This window comes from Heloderma suspectum, chromosome 3, assembly GCF_057233095.1.
Source record: "Heloderma suspectum isolate Gila_16-S chromosome 3, 16-S_ref, whole genome shotgun sequence".
NCBI lineage: Eukaryota > Metazoa > Chordata > Lepidosauria > Squamata > Helodermatidae > Heloderma > Heloderma suspectum.
The window spans coordinates 216565810-216588440 of NC_139460.1; the positions used below are offsets into that span (position 1 = coordinate 216565810).

General features: G+C 45.1%; 1 protein-coding gene across 5 annotated transcripts in view; it reads right to left on the minus strand.

The window, feature by feature from the left end:
- Nucleotides 1-20320: 20320 nt before the first annotated feature.
- The window catches only part of MICU1 (mitochondrial calcium uptake 1), a 166546-nt gene continuing 164235 nt past the window's right edge, over nucleotides 20321-22631 (minus strand). For all 5 annotated transcript variants that reach the window (XM_084845591.1, XM_084845590.1, XM_084845594.1 and 2 more), the window contains one exon: nucleotides 20321-22257. In XM_084845591.1, the coding sequence (XP_084701717.1) occupies nucleotides 22097-22257 (161 nt within the window). In that variant the 3' untranslated portion in view covers nucleotides 20321-22096. The remainder of the gene's footprint in view (nucleotides 22258-22631) is intronic.

Here is a 22631-nt window from a genome sequence, read left to right on the forward strand (position 1 = left end):
CCTTCCCTTCTCAGCATAAAATCCTCATCCTTACTTTTAAAGCTCTCTGTGGTCTTGCCCTGCCCTCCCTTACCCAATATATCTCTGGTAGTGACAGGTGGTCCTCCCGAGCTATCGAAAACCTCCAGCTCTCCAAAATGACTTTTTCCCTTCCTCTGTCTAGGAACTCCTTCTCAGTATACCTACATGATACCAACTCTCTTCCTTCAAATCCCTCCTCAAAACCCATAAAGACTTCAGCCTAACTCCCTTGTCCTCGTGCCCAGCTGAAAACTAAGCCTAAATATATGGAACTGCATTTTGCTCACATTCATTCTTTATTACCTTTGAGTCGCTGATTTCTCTGTTCTCCTCAGATGACAAACAGAGTACAATGGCTGTGTGGAAGAGGAGGAGGATTATGGTGGCAGGAGACCCTCAGCAGAATTTGTGACCCTTCAGATGTTTTGGCCTACGAAACTCATCAGTCCTAGCCAGCACAGCCAGTGATGAGGGATGATGGGAGTTATAGGCCCAAACATCTGGAAGGCCACAACTTAGCCACCCCTGTTGTAGGCTCTACACAGAGGTTCGTCTGAACGTGAGAAGGTCAGACCTGCAGACATGATCCTGCTCCCTCTCTTTCCCTCCAAATGTTTAGTTTATCCTATTTGTTATCTGAACAGGGCTGCTGTTTCTAGATGGAATTCCAATTGCAAGGTCCCCAAGGCCAGCCCTATCATTAGGCTGAGTGAGGTAATTGCCTCAGTTAGCGGTTGCTGAGGTGTGTGTGAGGAACAGCAGCAGAGCTAGAAGTACTGTAGTACAGGATCCAAAATGTATTTTCATCTTTTTGACTTTGGTTGAGGAAGATTTATCAAAAGCCTATCCAGACAAAAGGCTAATGATTTACATCACCAGACAGGAAGGAGTATCATTCAACTGATTCTCCTAAAACACTGGAGGATCAAAAGAAGAACCTTGATGGACAGAGCAAAGGCCTAATTAGTCCAGCATTCTTTTCCCACAGTAGCCAACTGGATGCCTGTGGTAAGCCCACAAGCAAGACATGAGCACAATAACATCCTTCTGCTCGTGTTCCCCAGCAACTGGTATACAGAGGCATACTGCCTCTGATACTGGAGATAATATATAGCCATCAGGACTAGTAGCCATTGATAACCTTATTCTCCATGAATTTGTCTAGTCCCCCTTTTAAAGCCATCCAAGTTGGTGGCCGTCACTACATCCTGTGGTTGTGTATTCCATAGTTCAACTATGTGCTGTGTGAAGACATACTTCCTTTTGACTGTCCTGAATCTCCCACCATTCAGTTTCATTGGATGATCCCCTGTTCGAGTATTAGGAGAGATGGAGAAAAACATATCCCTATCCACTTTCTCCACACTGGGCATACTTTTATCAAACTCTATCATGTCTCCCCTCATTCACCTTTTTTCTAAGCTATAAATCCCCAAATGTTATAACCTTTCCACACAATGGAGATGCTAGAATATGCATTTTGGAGATGCTCTTTAAGATGCGTTATGCATCCTGCATTATAAATACTGGCTAGAACAATTGGATGGAGTAAAACACACCACAATGACCTGTGGCTTGAAGCTGACATAGAAATAGAGGTATCAGTGCACTGATGCCTGGAGAAGGGGAGAGAAAATAATGTCTCTTGTTACCATATATCAGGATTTCAAGCCCTCCCATTGAATAGTGAGGCAACAGAGATTCACTGTGCAATCCACAAAATCTTTATTCAGCTAAAGCATGTCTTCACACCTGTAGTCTGTGAAGGCTAGGAGCTGTCCTCTAAGCCTAATTAGCTAAACAAAGCAAGGCAGTCGTCTATCCACTAAATGTATGGTTTCCCACTGTGCCGAACAGTGTTTTAGTGGACTATTCCTTCAGGGAGGGCCCTCTTGACCCAACTTCTGATGTGCAGCCAATCTGGCAAACAGCCTCCCACCTCCTTTCAACTCCTCCTGTTCAATCCTGTTCAGCTCCTGGAAAGATTCATCCCTGACTCCTGGAGAGTCTTGGGGAATTTCCTCCCCCCGCTGTCTCCACTGGGCTTCTTCTAGCTCTGCCTCTGAATCTGACTCAGAATCTGAAACCAAACCAGGGAGTCTGGGTTCCATCCTGACACCATGATCTTAGTAGAAGCATCTAGGGATGAACTGTGGCTGAGGAAATGTTTTATATGCAGAAGGTCCTGAGTTCAATTCCTGGCACCTCCAGCTTAAAGGATCAGCACGAGTTCCTGGAGTGCCGCTGCCAGACAGAGTGGACAACACACAATACTGGACGAGGTGGACAGATGGTCTGACCTAGTATAAGTCCGATTCCTAGGAATGCTTTTCCAGGCAATACACCCTCTGGCTCCAAATGCATGGAAATCACCCGTGCAAAAGAAGCCCCCAAGTTTAGAGAATATCATTAATATGCTGCTGCTGTGCTGTCTACAAATGCCACACATCTAATAGCAGCTGAGGCAAGAGTCACAGACAGGGGTTCATGGTTTTAATGGCATATTGCAGGGTAATGGGCTGCTGCTTCCTTGTTATCAGTATATAAAGGTTATCCAAATGCGAAAAAGGAAACCAATTTTGCCTCTGTAACATCAGTGCCCCTAGTTACTCACTATAATGGGACCTGTATAGATAAAGGTTGATGATAGACAATATATGGCCATCTATCACTCCCGTGAAGGGTCTTCTTTCCTCTGAGAGGGAAGCTCTTGACAAGCAGGGTGATGCATGGGAGTGCATGAAGGTGATATAGGCTTAACTGTAAAAAAGAAGAGGGCGGAATTGCTGGATCCAGTTCTGCGGGACTTTAGCTCTGCATGCAGGTGGCTTTTTTGGAAGTGCAAGCAACTGAGCTCAGCTGTTATTGCCATAGCCCCTCCCCACCCCCAAAATGCTGACATAGACTGTAGATAGGTCCATTTTGTCTCATCATCAGTCAGTGAAACTCACCTAAGGGGGCTGCAGCTGAGGGTCGTGTAAGGCAGCCTTCCCCAATCTGATGCCCTCCTGATGGGTTGGATGACAGCTCCCATAATTCCCGGCCAGCATGGCCAACGGCTGGCCGGGAATTATGGGAGCTGTCATCCAACCCATCGGGAGGGCACCAGGTTGGGGAAGGCTGGTGTAAGAGAACAAGGAACAACAGCTGCAATCCTCAAGTCATTTTCTTCACAGGAATGCCATTTACATTGCGATCCTACCATAGTGTGACTTGCAGCCGACAGTAAAAGCATAGATGTTTTAGCTATAATCAGAGTAAGATGAAGCAAGGCACTCCTTATTTCTGTTTATTTAGTATCCCAGCTTCCTTCCATCACAGAACTCAAGGCAGTGTGTTAGGGTTCCCTGACAGTCTCCCACCTAGGCACTGACTATGCCCAAACCCACCTAGCTTCAGCAAGGTGGTTGTATCATGTATCCTTTTTGATATTTTTATTTTTTACAATATAAATTGTGCTTGGATTATAACATCCTGGATCTCCAGTGCAAGTCCTGTAAACTCAGGATAGGTGCTTACTTTCTGGTTTACACATGCAGCACTAGTTACTTCCTTTTCACCTGTTACTTATTCACCTGGATAGATACCTTTTACATCCACTTAAGGTGCAATCTTATGCATGTTTAAGGTTTTAGTAGTAGTGTACAAAGCCCTAAACAACTTGGGACCAGGATACCTGAGAGAGTGCCTTCTCCTTTGCAAACTTGTCCGGTTACTGAGGTCATCAGAGGGCTTGCTCCTTGTGGTTCCAGATGGACCTATGGCCCAACTGGAGTCCACCCAGGGAAGAGCCGTCAGTGTGGTGGCCCCCTTCCTATGGAACCCCCTCTGCCCTTGGAGGTCAGGCAGGCACCAACATTGTGTTGTTTCTGGCGCCGCCTGAAAACATCTTTCAGGAAGCCTTCCTTGATTGACAGGCCAAGGTTTTATCAGAATTCTGTTTCTTTTTCAAAATAGTAATTATTTTAACATGATGTTTTGCTATTTTATCTTATTTTGTATTTTTATTATTCAGCTCTCCAGAATCTGTCTAGATGTGGAGCGGTAGACAAATGTTGGAAATAAATAAATAAAAATGTTTAGACAGAAATAAGCCAGCATAGCTGGCTGTGGGATGCTGATAGTTTTAGGGGTTATTGCTGTCTAAACATGTGTAGGGTTACACCCTTAAGACATTTTCAATGCCTCCTTTGGCAATAGGTGTGTTGGCTCAAACAGGCAGAGCAAGATTAGCACTGCTCGTGAGGTGGGAGACAGAGAAGGAGGCAGGGCCCAAGACACTTTGCTGCCTCAGGTGAAACAACAAATGGTCACACACACACACACACACACACACACACACTCCAGTCAAGAGGCATCATACCAAAGCCAGCTAAATTATTCTGGCACTTGAGAAAGAAAAGCCCATAAATGCATCTCCCCCTCCTTGGCAGTAAAAATATAATTAAAAAAATTAAATTACTCTCAATTTGCTATCCTTTCATGACAACAAAAATCAGCTGCCCCAGGAGGACGAGAAGCAAGCAGTTGGCATGCAGTAGAGATGGGGAACATGTGACCCTTCAGATGTTGCTGGACTAGGGTGACCACTTATGCACTGCCAAAGAGGAAATGCATCACCCCCCAAATAGGACACAGATTTGTATAAAATGTGCATGTACAACTTCCATTCCATTTCATTTCTTACATTTCTATTCCACCCAATAGCCAAAGACCCCTGGGCAGTTTGCAAAGATTAAAAGCCATTGAAAATACATTATACATAGTATAAAAACCCATTTACATACAAACATATAAACAGACAGCACACACACAAGACACACATATATCTAAACCATTTTTAAACAATAAGAAAAATCTAGGACCTGATTAAAACCTCATCAGATGCTGCCAAATGCCTGAGAGAAGAGGAAGGTCTTAACCTGGTGCCAAAAAGATAAGAATGTTGTTGGAGAGATCATTCCATAATTGGGGGCCACCGCTGAGGAGGCCTTCTCTCGCGCTGCTGCCCCCCTGAGCCACCCTCAGAGGAGGCAGCCAGAAGAGGGCCTTAGATGATGAACGTAGTGTATGGGTAGGTTCATGCCAGGAGAGGTGCTCTGTCAGGTATTGCGGTCCTGAGCTGTGTGAGGCTTTATAGGTCAAAACCAGCATCTTGAATCAGGCTTAGAAACATATAAGCAGCCAGTGCAAGCAGGTTGTTCCTGTTATCAATCTGGCCACTGCATTTTGCATGAGTTGCAGCTTCTGAACCGTCTTCAAAGGCAGCCCACCTAAAGCGCATTGCAGTAAGCTTACTTGGAGGTTACCAGAGCACAGACAACTGAAGCCAGGTTATCCCTGTCCAGATAGGGGCATAGCTGGGCCACCAACCAAAGTTGGTAGAAGGCACTCTGTGCCACTGAGGCCACCTGAGCCTCAAGGGACAAAGATGGTTCCAGGAGGACCCCCAAGCTATGGACCTGCTCCTTCAGGGGGAGTGCAACCCCATCCAGAACAGGTTGAGCACCCTCCATCCAGTCAGAAGAACCACCCACTAACAGCTTCTCGATCTTGTCTAGATTGGGTTTCATTTTTGTAGCCCTCATCCAGTCCATTGTTGCAGGTAGGCACCAATCTAGCACATCCACAGCATCATCTGATGAAGATGAAAAGAAGAAATAGAGCTGCGTGTCATCAGCATACTGAGAACACACTTCAAAACTCTGGATAACTGCACTTAGCAGTTTCATGTAGATGTTGAATAGCATGGGGGACAAAACCGACCCCTGTGGCACTCCATACTGGAGAATCCATGGGGCTGAGTAATATTCCCCAAGCACCTTCTTCTGGAACTGACCTCCAAGTAGGAGCGAAACCACTGCAATACAGTACCTCCCTCTCCCAACTCGTCCCAGAAGCATACCATGGTCAACGGTATTGAAAACTGTGGAGAGATCGAGGAGAATCAACAAGGTCACAGTTCCCATGTCTCTTTCCCAACATAGATCATCATACAGGGCAGCCAAGGCTGTTTCTATGCCAAAACCAACCTGAACCCCGAGTGAAATGGATCCTGATAACTGGTCTCATCCAAGAGTGTCTGGAGCTGGTTGGTAACCACCCGCTCAAGAACCTTGTCCAGGAAAGGAACGTTTGTCACTGGCCTAAAATTATTAAGGTTTTCTGGGTCTAGGGAAGATTTCTTCAAGAGTGGTCTCACCACTGCCTCTTTCCGGTGGCTCAGGACCACTCCCTCTTGCAAGGAGGTGATAAATCACCTCCAGGAACCAGCCAGAAGTTCCCTCCCTGATGTTTTTATAGGCCAAGACTGGCAAGGATCCAATACAGGAGTGGTTGCACGAACCCGTCCGAGCACCTTGTCAATGTCCTCGAGCTGTACCGACTGAAATATTTACGTATAGATGCAAATTTAGAAATAATGATGGTAAAGTAAACAGGGACACAACTAATTTCCCTGTTGTGAGGAAGACTGTGACCAAGTGACTCCTGTGCCTGCTGCTCTGTTTGCTGCCCAGGTGCTATCTGTGGACAGGCCACTTCGAGGCCCCTGCAGCTCTCCCTTCTTATGGTTCTTTATCTTTAAACTGGACTTGGACTGGACAGCACTTCAAACAGAGGATGCCTTTAAAATAAAAGACAGTCCTCCCTCTGTAAAGTACAACATTCAGCCACCCCATGTTGGACTGCAACTCCCATCATCCCTCACCACTGGCTATGCTGGCTAGGAGCTGCAGTCCAACAACATCTGGAGATCCATGCATTCCCCAGCCCTGGTCTCCACCCCGCATTTTAAAATGAAAAGGTTGCATGGGATGGGGATTGTAAGCCAGCTTCTGATCCACCCTCGCCTTCTCTTGCCGCAGGGATCCCCAGCACGGCATTCCCTTCCCCCTTCTAAAAAAACATTTTAATAAAAAATTGAAAAACATTATGGAGCCAGGTTCTCCTTCCTGTTCCTGAACCTGCTGCTGATCAGCTGTTCAGTGGGGCAGGAAGAGAAAACAAGGCAAAGGGGGAGAGGGGAGAGAAAGAGCGAGGCTAGAGGCTAGGTGGGAGGACAAACAACAAGGTAAAAAGTGTGTGTGTGTGTGTGGGAGAAATCGTGAGGCTAGATCTGGGAGTGGAGAGAAACAGCAAGATAAAGGAGTGGAAGAAAAAGAGCAAGGCTAGTGGCTAGGAAGGGAGAGAAAGAAGATGGCTAGGGATGGGGAAGGATGGGGAGACAAATGTGGTGGCGTAGTGGCTAGAATGTTGGACTGGAAGTCAGGAGATTGGGTTCTAGTCCCCATTTGGCCATGGGAGCTCACTAGGTGACTTTGGGCCAGTCACAGACTCTCAGCCCAACCGACCTCACAGGGTTGTTGTTGTGAGGATAAAATGGAGAGGAGGAAGAGGAGGATTGTGTATGCCACCTTGGGTTCCTTAAGGGGAAAAAAGGCAGGGTATAAATGTAATAAATAAATAAATGAATAGTGAGGAATGGGGTTTGGGGAGAGAAATAGTGAGGCTAGAGGCTGGGAGTGAAGAGAAAGAGTGAGCAACGGGGGAAAGTTCTGCGTGGGTAGGAGATTGGGCGGGCCAGGAAGCAACTCTTTCCATTTGCCCCTTCCTCTCAGCCTCACTATTTCTCCCCCACTCCCATACACACACACCTCTTGTCTAGCGAGGCCCTCACAGCAGCCATTATGTGACTAATATCCTCCATGGGAGCCATTTTGTGGGGGTGCCCACAGCAGTTTCTCAAACTCCCAAATGTGCCCATGGGTCCAAAAAGCTTGGGGACCCCTGTCTTACACCTTACCGTTGCTTAACATTTCTGCCAACAACTTCTGGGGTAGGAAGCCAGGATGCCTCCCTTGACTCTGTGGAGTGTTCTTGTCTCTGTCCCAGTGCCTCAACCATCCCTTCCCTGGGCTAGCTAGCACTCTGACCAACACAATGACTGAATACATGTGCAGGCGCTCAGCATTTTAAGTACAGAAACACGCTGCTGAGATGTACATGGACCGGAGTGGCGGGAAGAGGGGGCAAGACTAGGGCGACAGACAAGTTTACATCTTACACCACCTTACACCTGCTCCTGTCTTCACTTCTGTTTCTTGGCATTATCCTCCATTTTTCTCAGTCAGCTAGCTGTGTTTAATCAACACTCCTAAATTGCCTTTTCACACACAAAGGAGACTTTAGGGAGCATTGTTTTTGAAATGGTAATATCCACAGGGCACCAGATGAAGAAAAGGCTGGTATTTGTTTATAAAGCCAGACTGGAATCCTGCTGTGAAGAGACACGAGGGGAGGAAACAAGCGAGACAGCTCAGTCTGTGTGACACTGATTTATGGTCTGCCTTACTGAGTGTTGCGCAATTATGCTAGCATTTGGGTTTGGCCGTCCGGCATTTTGGAAGTACAGTACGTTAGACAAATCCATGGCCATCCCAGATGATTTTCAGTGTAAAGGTGGTGTGATTTGTGGATGGCGGCCTTAGGGCCTGATGCTGCATCTCAACATGTCTGAACTGCGCATGCTTTCTTAGAGCTTCTCTACACCAGGGTTTTATCCTGCACCTTTACTGGGGCTTCTGCTTCCAGATTCTTTGCGGAATTAAGGTCAGCTCCTTTACATGCTTTTTCAGGGATTTCCTTTCTCTGCAAGTTCTATATGTTTCATTATACAGTCGCTAGATGGTGCTGTGGTATAACAGAATTGCAGAAGCACACACACCATTGCAGCACTTCGTCGTGCTTCTAGAAAAAATGCTGGACTTTCCCCAATCTTAAAAAAATGGGATAAAGGTTATAAAGCAGGGGAGAGGCTCTGGAGGTTGATGACACCATGTAAATGACTGCAAAGTTCTGTGAGTGACCATTCACGAGCGCACGATAAAAGCCTTGTGTATCGATGCCCTTAGAGTTCTAGTGTACCAATTCACAGCACTTTTCCTTCAGTTTGCTCCCCAATGGCAGTGTTCAGGAAATCCCCCACTGTTCTTTCCAGATAACAGTGGGGACTCCGCCAATGGGTGAGGCTCAGAGGCCAAGCTTTCCCCCCTGGGGGAGCCCAGGGAGGCTCCAAGGGCCAGGTTTGGGAACTTGGAGGGCCAGATTTGCTTGCAGGCCCAGGATTCTGCACTCCTGGTGTAACCCCTCTGCTATGAGGCTCAAGAGAGCTATTATAACCTCACACCCCATTTTCCATGAAAAAGTAGAAATGCGTAAAGGAAAAAATGGAAATGGGGGAGGGGAAGGGGGTTGTTCTTAGAGTGAGTGAGAGCTATACGAGAGCCATATGAGAGCCCTGCCAACTTGAAAGGTGTCAGTTGTAGCAACATAAGCCGCCATTTGTGCTGCCACAGCTAAAATGCATATATAGGGTTGGACCATTCAGCCTTACTGCATTAAAATACTGATGTGTAGATTTTAAAATGAGTGGGACAGATGGGTCATTTCAGACTCTGGACTTAATTATCTTATGGGAGGGAAGCTTTTAAAAGATTGTAATGTGTATTATTTCACTTACTTCAAAATGTGTAATGCCCTGCTGATTTGGGGGGCCTTCTGCTTTTCCTGCAGAATGGGGCCCAAGACACAAAGTTTTGCTCTGGCAGCAAAAAAAAAAAAAGTGACTATACAGTGTGTAGCCAGTTCGAGTCAATATGGACTTCTACTGCAAGATCTTCCTGGTGTCTTCAACGTGGAGTTTGATGTATTCCTCCTTTTCTTACATGGATATGTCATAGACTTAGGCATACAGAGGGTATCACATTGGACTGGGTTGTAGCTGCAGTTGTGTGTTGTAGTAGGTTTTGTTTTATACTGTTGTTTTTTAGAACGTTTGCTGCTGTTGCTGCTTTTATTGTTTTTATTACCACATCAGTTCTTATTATGTGAGTTTTACTGTTGTATGCCACCTGGAGAAGGCTCCTGTTCTGAAAGGTGGCCAAGAAATATTATGAATAAATAAATCTGGTTCTCGGTGAAGGTTCTAATTTATGTCTGTCTGACTTTTCCAATGGGGGAAATGAATTTACGTACAATTAACATGGCCTGAAGGGAAAACCCTCTCATGGAAATGGTTTGAGACGTTGCGGCTCCCCAAAGAGTGGCAAGAATGTAACATTGTCTCTTCCTTAGGAGTAGCAGTGTCTCAAACAGGTTGTCTAAAGCTCCTTTCTCCCCCTCTCTTGCTCTCACATGGCTCCGTTCCCCTGCTCACAAAATCCATTCGCTCAAAAATCCCCACAGAAGTGGCTGCTACAAGTCCGTTTACCCAGCAGGTGGCAGGGTTGTTCCTTTAGCTCTACTACTCATTTCATCCCCTGTATTGTCCTGACAGCCTTGGGGGAAGAAGGCCGTTAGCTGCAGTGCAGGCAGCTCTCTGACTGTGGAGATATCCATCCTTATTTATTTTTGCCCAGGCATTTGCTTCTTATGTAATGTGCACCTGACATTGCACAAACCATTTGTCGCAGTACCTAGGGCTTATGGTTAAGAAAGCGTGTGTTAATATAAAGTGAAACCACTTCATTTACAACATTTGTACGTGTGTGTGGATGTCTCCCGTATGCATGGGGCATGTGTGCATGCGACAGGAGACACATTTGCTATTAAAAGTAAACTCTTTCCTCTTGGAAATTGCTGCCTCAAGCCCGTGGCTCAGCTGTGAAAGCTATTTTGCTACTAGGGATGTTTCTAGCACTGAATCACCCCTGGGCTGGTACCAAACACCCTCTAGGTGTGTAAACACATATTCTGAGCATATGCTTTATTATGACCAATAATGCAGTTTCACAGAACTAATCTATATACAGATAAATCATGTGGGACAGAGCTCCTAGGAATGGAACATTTTAGAGTACAGATGGAGGAGTCACATGTTGATTTTGCCTCACATCAACTCCTCTCTGCTCCTCCTCCTGACATTTCTTCACAAAGGGTGTTTTGTTGTTTTTACATGTTGTTGTTGTTTTAAAAACATATAAAACATGCAATCACCCAACTTTTTGAACCAGACAGGTTTGGTTCTTGCCACATTTGTTCAGTTTTTGACATTAAGGCTGCAGTCTTATGCTCACTTACCTGAGAGAAAGCCCAACTAACCTCAGTGGGACTTATTTCTGAGTGAACAAAGCCTACTACAGGAGGTGTAACCTAATTTCTGTCTTGCAAGATCTGTCTCTCTCTTAAAATAAATAGAATCTTTGTTGTTCATTGAAGTGCTTTGAACCTATAAAGCAAGACTGAGAGTAGACTGGGAAGCTGCCTTTTGCCCCAAGGGAGGGAGCAAATTATGGGCAAAATTGGGAAAAGCCCACAGATGTTTCTCTTACTTGGTGCCCTCCAGATAGATTAGACTACAAGTCCCATCATTCCATCATTGACTATTCCCAACATGGTCAGTGCTGTTTGGGAATGATGGGAGGTGTAGTCCAACATATCTTGAGGGCACCAACTTAGGGAAGGCTGACTGAAATCATGGTATGCTAACACATACCTGAAAGTCAGAACTGCTCCTCTAGTAGAATGATCAATAGCATTCCTACTACCAATGAATGGGGGTTAAGCAAGGGTGTTTCCAGGCCCTATTCAGTTTTTATATCCACAATATTTATTTATTTGTTTGTTTGTTTGTTTATTCAATGTACAGTCAGGGCCAGAAATATTGGAACAAGGATAACTGTTTTGGCAGTTGGCCTCTGTACACCACCACATTGAAGTTGAAAGGAAACATACCCAGATGGGAGCGAAGTCAGGACTCTCAGCTGTAATTCAAGGGGTTTGACAAAAGTGGGGCACTAACCATTCAGGAAGTACAGCCAGTGGCATGCACACACACCCATCGTTGGTGGCTCAGAAGTAATGGAACAAACCAACATCATTTCAAACTTAAGGATCGCCTTTAATACCTGGATGAAAATCCTTTGCAGTCAATGACTGCCTGAAGTCTGGAACCCATGGACATGACCAAATGCTGAGTTTCCTCCCTTGAGATGCCTTGCCAGGCCTTTACTGCAGCTGCCTTCAGCTGCTGCTTGTTTGTGGGTCTTTCTGCCTTCAGTCTTGTCTTCAGTAAGTGAGAAACATGCTCTATTGGTTTGAGATCAGGTGACTGACTTGGCCATTGAAGAACATCCCACTTCTTTGCCTTGAGAAAATCTGGGGTAGCTTTTGCTGTATGTTTTGGGTCATTATCCATCTGCAATATGAAGCAGCGTCCTATCAGTTTGGCAGCATTCAGCTGAATCTGAGCAGAAAGTATAGCCCTATACACTTCAGAATTTATCCTGCTGCTTTTCTCAGCAGTCAGGTCATCAGTAAACACCAGTGACCCGGTTCCACTGGCAGCCACACATGCCCATGCCATAACACTGCCTCCACCATGTTTGACAGATGATGTGGTGTGCTTTGGATCATGAGCTGTTCCTTTCCTTCTCCAAACTTCTCTCTTCCCATCATTCTGGTACAAGTTAATCTTGGTTTCATCAGTCCAAAGAATCTTATTCCAGTACTGGGCAGGCTTTTTTAGGTGTTTGCTGGCAAAGGCTAATCTGGCCTGTCTGTTCTTGAGTGTTACCAGTGGTTTGCACCTTGTTGTGAAGCCTCTGTATTTACATTCATAAAGCCGTCTCTTGACTGCAGATGTTAACAATGACATGCCTACCTTCGCAAGAGCATTCTTGACCTGGCTAGATGTTGTGAAAGGGTTTCTCTTCACCATGAGCAGAATTCTGCGGTCATCCACTTTACTTGTTTTCCGTGGTCTGCCAGGCCTTTTGCTGTTCCTGAGCTTGCCAGTTAATTCCTTCTTTTTCGAGATGTTCCAAACTGTTGTGTTGGCCACTCCCAATGTTTTTGCTGTCTCTCTGATGGGTTTATTTCCTCGCCTAATGATGGCCTCCTTCACTCGCATGGACACCTCTTTGGACCTCATGTTGGGAGTTCCAGTGAACAGCCACCAAATGCAAATGTAACACTCAGAACCACCTCCAGGCCTTTTATCTGCTTGACTGGTCATGGGGTACCCAGGAAACAGGCCACACCTGGCCATGCAGCTGCCTGTCAGCCATTCGTTCCATTACTTATGAGCCACCAAAGATGGGGGGGGTGTATGCCACTGGCTGTCCTTCCTGAATGGTTAGTGCCCCACTTTTGTCAAACCCCTTGAATTACAGCTGAAAGTCCTGACTTCGCTCCCATCTGGGTGTGTTTCCTTTCAACTTCAATGTAGTGGTGTACAGAGGCCAACTGCCAAAACAGTTATCCTTGTTCCAATATTTCTGGTGCTGACTGTATACCCTGCCTTTCTACCAAAAACGATGCCCAAGGTGGCTAATAATAACACTGAGATTAAAGCAAAAACTTCATTAAAATGTAACAGAAAACACATACATTAAAAACAGAATTAAAAACACAACAATAAAAGAAAACAGTACCCAACCCAGCCCACCTATCATGCCAAATGCCTCCCTGAATAAAAGTGCCTTTACCTGCCGACAGAAGAACATCAGAGAGTGAGCCAATCCAGCCTCCCTTAACAGGGAGGTCCAGAACCTGGGAGCAACCATCGAGAAGGCTCTCCCTCATATCCCTACCAAACATGCCTCCGATGGTAGTGAGACCAAGAGAAGGGTCTCCCGCCAAAATGTGCCCCCGGGCAAGCTTGTATGGGAGAATGTGGCCTTTCAGATAAGCTGGTCCCAAGTCATATAGGGCTTTATAGGTAATAACGAGCAATATAAATTGTGCCTACAAACAGGCAGTGATGCTGTTGTAACAAGGGAGTCATGTGCTCCCTGTAACCAGCCCCAGCCAACAGCCTGGCCACAGTATTCTGGACCAGCTGACATTTCTGAACACTATTCAAAGGCAGCCACACATAGACCCTATTGCAGAAGTCCAGACAGGATGTCAATTAAAGCATGTGTCAGCACGGCCAGATCAGACATCTCTAAAAAAGGACACAGTTGGCACACCAGCCTCAGCTGTGCAAACGCACTCCTGGCCACCACCGAGATCTGGGCCTCCAGATTCAAGGCTGAATCCAGGAGTACACTCAGACTGCAAACCTGAATCTTCAAGGAGAGCATAACCTGAGGCAGGAGAGTACGCCTGCCCAGCGCCCCCCCCCAGCCCTCTGGAGAGGGCCCTAAGAACTGCATCAGAATGAGCGGGTGGGGCATGGACGAGACCAGTGGCTGCAGGGTGTAAGAAATCTGGTTGCTATTTCCTGCATTTGGCATTTTCGGGGTGGGGTGGGGTGGGGTGGGGCGGGTGGGTGGAGAGTAGCTATTGGTTGTGTGTGTGCTAATGCATTGGAAAAGCTTGCTTGCTTATTTATTTATTTATTAATTACATTTCTATACCTCCCAATAGTCAAAACTCTCAGGGTGGTTCACAAAAATTAAAACCACAAGTACAGCATAAAACAATATTACAAAAGCTTAAAACTTCAATATAAAAGTACAGCCAGAATAAAACCTAGCAGCAAAGCAGGGATTTAAAATACAGATTTCAAACAGCAGAGATAAAAGACTAGAATGCTAAAATACTAGAATGCTGAGGAAAAAAAAGTCTTCACCTGTCACTGAAAGGAGTACAATGTAGGCACCAAGCAAACCTCTCTAGGAGCTCATTCCACAACCAGGATGCCACAGCAGAAAAGGCCCTCTTCCTGGTAGCCACTCACCTCATTTCCTTTGGCAGGAGCTCCCAGAGGCTTGCTGTATTCCTCTTCAGCTTATGCATTATTGATTAATATAAATTGTTATTTTGTCTCAGTGGTTGATATTGCCTATTTTGTAATTATTTTTAAATGTTATGTCCGTATTAGTGAAATGAATTGTTTGGATTGTTACGATAATGATGTATTATTGTAACTGATGTATTGATATGCATTCTTGGTTCTGTACTGGTGTTTTTGTGTTGTAAACCACTTTGGACATATTGTGTGGAGAAAACAGCATACAAATTAAAGGTGAGGATGAGGATGACAGATGGTCTATCAGAAACTGTCCATTTTACTTTAAGCAAAAACAACTAGCCACTTTTACTTCACCAGTGAACCATCCATCGTACAAGTTCTAATAATTTATTCTTTAAAAAACCTACTCTAGTGGAAGTACAGGAATGGAAGGCATCTATAAGGGGGAAACTAGCAGGATACATAGCCTCATTACCTGCATGAGTGTGGTTTGTATGACAATTCAAACAGCATCCGACATCACTTTGAGCTGAATCCCAGTCCAGGGCCATGCAGCAGCAAACAGAATTATTCCTAGGAGACTAGCTGTCTTTGCAACGGTGACAGCAAAGACACCTAGGGATTTGGGGGGAAAAAAATGTTGCTTGCTGCAGAGATGGATTATAATTCTGCTGTAAATGTTTTTGTACTGTGAATGTTTTTTTTTCTGGGATATTGACTTGTTTCAGAGGACATGACAGCCCACCATGAGTTAATTAACCCTTGGGGTGCTGCGGCACATGCCACCCACCATTTTGAATATGCAAGTGCATATTGGCATCTAACCCTGCGTGGTGGAGTTTGAGGGTTACACAACCCTTGCCTGACTCTAAAATGGACCGTGGGTAATGTAAGAGTTGTTTAATCCTCAACTAACCCCTGCTGCCCAGGTTCAGATGACATGACAGGCTACGGCAACCCCAGCTGGGGCTTGCATATTTATAGTAGTGGCCAGTGCATGCCACAGCTCCTTGTGGGTAAATTGACCCACCATGGGTTGTTGTGTTGTGTGCACTGAACCATTGTTTCATAATTGTTTCACTCGCTAAACCTAATGATCAGTCCATGGTTTCTGATAGTGCAGAAGTAAGAATCTCCTGTGGAGACACAAACACTTGTTAGGGAAAGGTTTCATGTTGCAGTAGTGTTGACCTTTGTTGCTGTCGATAGCACATGGACCCCTGAGCTCTTAGAAAGGAAGAGTGATAAACAAGTAAATGCGCAAGAAGTACATCTGCCAATAGAGAAGCAGGATGGATCACATTAAAAATCTAGATTATCCCATATGGTTAGAATTAATCTATTGCATTCTAACGGAAGATAACATTCTATTTTCAGCTTTCAGGGACCCTTTTTCTACATCGGTTTTGTCTGCCAAAGCAACATTGCACAGTGGTCAAGAAACTTCTGCACACTGCAGAAAATTCTTGGAAAAAAAATGTTTATACATTTGGTTCACATGAACTGCTGGCCGAGCCTATTGTGCCTTATCATCCTAGGTATACTGAACACCGAGGTGAAACGTGCACCTCGGTGTTCAGTCATGCCGGCCACATGACCACGGAAGTGTCTTTGGACAGCGCTGGCTCTTCGGCTTAGAAACGGGGATGAGCACCGCACCCTAGAGTCGGACACAACTGGTTGGGGCACCTTTACCTTTTATACTGAAACTAGGCCCCAAGAGCGTATCTCAGCAATGCCCTATGGCTGCACCGGTCAGAAGACTGGTACTGGTGGACAAGCTGGGCAGGTTCACATGATCACAGAGAGAAAATAAGCTGGGATAGCTTATTTTCCTTTCCAGCGTATGCTGGTCATAAGCTGCCTAATTAGCATAATTACCCTCACCAGGCACGGGTTGCCATGACCTCTGAGCCTGGCGCGGGTGGGTGGCTGGGGTGGTTACAGGCGTGGTTTGTAAACCACCCCAGCCACCCATCCTCGCCAGGTTTGGTGGTTGCGACAACCCTGTGGCTTATTTTCCCTCTGTGATCATGCGAACCCGGTCGCGGTCTTTCTTTCATCACAGATGCTCGCTTGCCATTTCTGATCCTCTTAAACTGAAAATTTTAAACTGAAGTTTAAATTTTAAACTGAAGTTTAAAATGTTCGCCTCTCCAGAATCAAAATATCTAATAACGGTTCCTTTGTTCTGCTTATGGTATCTTGTAATGAAACTGTATCCCCTCCTTTTTCCCTGTCCAGCAACTATATGCACAGAACAGTATGTATCTAACAGCTAGAATCAAACAACCCTATTGTATCTACTCCTGCTTTTTCTCTCTGAAAGTTAACACATGGTTAATACACCAGCCCGCATGATCCTACTGGGAGCTTCTATATTCAGAAGAAATTGAATCAATTAGCATTAGGAGGAACTCATTAGAGAGGAGCTTTTTGAAGTGGGGACACAAAGGCGACTGTGTCAACTGTAGTAAGAAATGTCATCAAAACACAAGACAAAAGTAGCATATCAAAAGAACGTCAGCATCCTGCTGGCTGAAAGAGACATTTATCTGCAGAATGCTGGCATGCTTTTCAGAAGGAGGCCTGCAGAGGTCAAGGCTGCCAGATGGATAGCTGCCAAGTTTGCTGTAGGTAATTGACTCGCCTTGCAGAAATATGCATCTCTTCATTCTATCAAGGAGAAAATCTAGGAATCCATGCTTAGACAGATACACAGACAGACACACTGTTATTTGCATCTACTCCAAGTCCCTATCTTGGGAGGAAAACACTCTCAGAGGCAGAACGCTTAGGCAGAGAGCTTCGGCTATTGGGCGGTATAGAAATAAATAAATAAATAAATAAAATGTCTCACTGGCCTGATTCACTAAAGGCTGTTACCGTGCATTAAAGCAGTGGCAACTCCAGCAATCGATAAGGTTACTTGTGTGATTGCAGTCTCCTATCTCGCTCAGGCAGCATGACATTTTAATGCATACTGAAAGGAAAGACTGAAAAACACACCCTGTGCTATGGGGGATCAGTCTTACTGGCTAGCACATATGGAAGTATTTTTTTAAACTCATTCCAAAGAAAAATTGTTGGGAAGCAAGTAAAGTCTTGCAGTTTCAGCACAATCCTATGCCTGTTCCTTCAGAAGTTAAGTTTAGTGAGGCTTACTTCCAGGTAACTGTGCATAGGATTGCAGCCTGAATCTATTAACTTGAAATTCCATTTGTGCCTGGAAATGAACTGGCATAAACATACCCAGAATAGCTCAATGTGTCCCAGATACCAGATGTATCAGGCAGTGGTCCTGATTCAGGGGGATCCCAATGGAGACAGTTCAGCAGGGTGCTCCGCCTAAGAGGCTTCACAGACCCTAAGCTGATCTAACTTGAGGAAAAAGACTGCAGACCTTCCAAAGGCTGTTGGAAGGACCACCTGGCTATTCCTCAGGTTGAGATTTCAGACTCATCAGACAAGGAGCCAGTATCCAGAGCTTCATCACATCTCCATTTGGCAAGACTCCTCACTCCCTTGTAAGCTCCCAGCAGGAGAGGTACAACTAGAGGCTGCCCAGTTATGCTGAAGTACCCAGATTTTGACCTCCCAATGAGCATGCCTGGCTCTCCACTCTACTATATTTGAGACATACACACATCACAGTGAACACTGATCTCAGTTGTCTGCCTTGCCACACACCCCAATCTTCAGTGTTTTATTTTGGTTTTAAAGGGAAATCCATTGAAAAAGATCAGCTAAACTGCTCCAAGGATAGGTTGGAGGGGTGGGGGATGAGGTTGATATGTCACATCAAAATCAGCAGTCAATCAGTGCTGTGCAAAGTCAGCTCTTGTGTCAAAGTGGCAGGTTTCCTGGATGGAGCAAAAGTACATCTGTATACAACATGGCAAGTATCCTCCCACAGAAGCTCGACCAAACAACTGTACACCAAGCTGCCTGAATTGCTGTTGCTGGGCTCATGCATGCCACATAGAGGTCACCTTGAGGCTTCTTCAGCCCTTTGCAGGCTCACAGCTTTGCTAGAACAGAATGCAGACAGATGCAGTTCCAGCCTGCTATGCACATGGGAAGCATCTCTTCAACTGCTACTGTGAACTGCTCTCAGTTCCCACAATATTATCAGATGTTGTAATGCTGCCATTCCTTTGGTACACGTGTAAGAATTAGTGTGGAATTGTGGTCCCAAAGCAGTGTACATAAGTATGTGTGCATGATGTAGATGTTGATGATAGACATATACAGAACCTCTAAAAGTTCTAGAGTGCAAGCATGGATGCATGAGACTTTTTTGTAGAGTGGGGGAAGGGGGGCACAGCCCCTTTATTTCTCCTCCAGTCCTTGCTCTATGACAGCAGCTGTAGCCACCAATGCTTTCCTTTCCCCTGTTGGGTGCCCAATTCAACCACACGTAATAAGTACACTTCCTTAATATAGGGAATTCACTCCATAGGAGACCTGCAGCTGCCCCTCTACTCAAGCCAGGAACTACCAGACTTGAGTGGTGATAGAGGCAGTGGTGCCAGGCTCAATGGCACTGAACCCAGGGAGACCTGTAACAACACACCTGTGTTGGGGTCTTCCCAGGTGGTGCACCCAGCTTCAGTTGATCTCCGATGGGGAGGCTTGTTGGCCTTGGAGGATAAATGTCTTTGCAAGATAATCCCTTCTCCACCATGATGCTTAAGTGTGAGTGAGCTTACCACCACCACCACCCCGCCCCTGCAGTTGAAAGGATCTAATGGGGAGAACATGAGGGTGCACATCATCAGGATCTAATTCCCTCCCCACTTCAGGCCTCACATTGAAGGAAAGCAAACAGCAGGACACATGCTTCCCTTCAGCCTAATTCAGCCTACCAGCTGGTAGAGAATTCAGGCATGTGCACTACTCTGTTGTCAACATTCAGAGATAGCCTGAAGGCATTTGTACTTTTATGAAGGGCGGGGTGTGGTGGCGGCAGGGGGTTCTTTTGAAGAAGCAGGTTCTTAATATCTCAGAGTTTCTCCCCCAGAGCAAGTGTTGCTCCAAGTTTTTGAGGGTCCTTGGGCAAGACACCCTCAATAGGTCCCCTCCCTCAGCGCCTGACCATGCCTACCCTTGACACCAGCCCTGCTCCCTCATCCCTCCATGTCATTCTTTCCCTTTTTCTATGTGTTCAGTGCATCTGCATGTGACACACCCTATTTCTTAACACAGGTAATGATTGAGAGAACCAGAGCAATGGAAATAAACATTTTCCAGCATCCATCTTGCATCTCAGCAGTGGAGTATGTTGAGAGGCCATGAACCCCTCAGGGTAAGAAACACCTGCCAGGTAGTTTGGTGGCTCAACTGAACTGCTGAAAGGGCTCTTTGAAACTCAGGGCACTGCTGAGAGGCCTGTATTGCACAGCATGTTTATGCCCCCAGTTCCTGTTTCTAGCATGTGTAGGCATCACTGACTGAACCTGAGTTTTTCTATGAATGACAACAGCTACTTAGTTAGCTTTACGCCTGAAATATCTGTGCAATTACAAATGGTGTCTGAATTTAAAAACTACAACAATTCAGCGATAAGGGGCAAACTGAACACACACACCTGGCTTTCAAGCAAATGGGTTATTTATTCCAGCACCACTTTCTTACAGCACTTATCCGAGCTTCTGCAGCAGGTACCTGGTACAACGGAGCTCTTTAGCAAAAGCTAATGGCAACGCTGGAGGTTGCACAGGCTGAAACACATTTTTTCCATGCGTCTCAATAGGCAATCATAGAGCAAGTCTTTGCATCTGCCAGCCTTTCAAACAAGTACAGGAGTGATGAACAGATTGTTATAGCGGGCAGAAAGGTTTAGACTGAAAGGATGGATGAAACCCTCAAGATGACTAATCAGCATTCAACATGAGACTACTACTATAAACCCATTTTAAAATGAGGGACACATTCTGCACCCATAAAACTCAGAACCTACTTGTGAGCCTATAAGCCCACTTCACAACAAATCTTACTACTAATTCCGGCTAGATCTTTTCTTTTGCAAGTTTTTGCTGAGGAACGATGGTAAGACTTAAGGCAGAAATACTAGGTATTTTTTTAATAATAAAATAAAATAAAAATAAATTAAAATTATAGGTGGGTTTTCAGTATTTCAGGGATCCTTACGTATAAAAGCTCACTGTCTCCTCTCTTTTTGAAGTAGCAAGAAAATGGAAATGTTAACTGATAAAGCGAGAAAACCAGCAGCTCTCCCAAATTACCCCTCCTCCCCTTTTCCATTTGGCAGCAAGACATCTGAATTTTATGGACCTGTTGCCAACAGAATGTCAAACCTGGTCAAATTAATGAGGCTTCCCGGCAAAAGCAAGATGACATAGGAACGTTTGCATTTTTTTTGGTAACCATTATAATTGAAGCAATATTTTACAAGCACCCTAGTGCTCTATAAGGAGCAGCTTTAAGACTAAATGGAAGAACAAATCATGATGAGCTAACATTCTCATTAAGAGAAAAAATTACAGCATATACATTGGATTACACATGCAAGTGAAGAATCCTAAGGAAGGAGTGGTGGGAGGAAGTAAAAAATGCTTTAAACTTTAAACAGGAGTTGTCTCAATCTTGAGTATTCATACCTTTCTCCAACGCCACACTCCACTACTGCTGAGAAAAGGCAGACTTTCATGCAGAGACAGGCCTTTAGTAGCAAATTATTTCACACTCACCCCCACCCCTTTCACTGGGCATATTTTGCCTTGAAACTTATGGACAGCTTAAAGAACAGTACACATTTTGATGTTTGCCCCTCCTTTTTAAAAACTTCAAATCAACTTCAGGAGCATGGCAAGGGGAAGTGCTGAGTCAGTCTGATGAACATACTTCCCCCAATAATATTTAAAATTCTGGCTGCTACTGACGCTAGCAATATTGTTCTTTAGAGTATCCATGCTCAGCCATTTTGGGGGAGATAGAGGAAGCAGCTACAATATCCAAAGCTAATTATTCTGGTGGTTTGGCTTTATTTTGTTCCTGAGAGATAAAAAGGAAAAACTAAGGAGAATATAGGGAAATTGTGTGTGTGTGTGTGTGTGTGTGTGTGTGCGTGTGTGCACGCATATATGAAGGAAACAGCTGCTGAGATAAAAGACAAAGGCAGGGTGTGCTCAAATTTCTGCTTGAGGAAATTAAAGGAAAGGAACATTTGCTGCTGTTAACGGTCTTTGCCTTCCAGGGCTTGTTGTTCAGTGCAGCAATGGAATGTGGTCATTCCATTGGAGGAGGCCTTCATTCACAGAGCATCGAATGCGAAGGCCGCTTATCATGTAGAGGCAGCGCAGCAGAATCCACGATCCTCATCTGTGTGTTGCCTTCTCTTCTGGCCTGTAGTTATTGTTTGGGCATGGCGAAATCCCAAGCAGTCTCCTGTGCACATTTCCACATGGCTCTCATGAGCCGTGTAAACCCCATGTCTTTGGGCTTCTCCAAGCCCCTCATAAGCCTCTGCTTCATAATGGCCACAAACTCCTTGTTGCTCAGCTCTCCATTCCCTAATGGAAGAAGGGGGAAATCAATTAAGAGAGACTTAGAAAAAGGAAGTGTCCCAGAAAACACAAAAACCAGAAGCCAAAAAGTGTAAAGAGCAGAATTATTGTAGGGCTTCTCTATACTGACACTGCACTGAGCATCTGTTCCACTTTTAACATTAACTCAATGTACATCTTACTTGTGATGTCTGAACAAGCCACGGTAGGTGACTGGTGTAGCCCTTGAATTACTTAACACCTTTCTAGATTGAAAAAAGGGGGCTAAATGTTCAATGAAAGGAATGAGCCCTGACAGAAATATCATTGTAAGCCAGAGAATTTGCTACCATTTGCTATTTTGGGCAGAGTGCAGCCTATCATGTCCTCTCACTACTGCC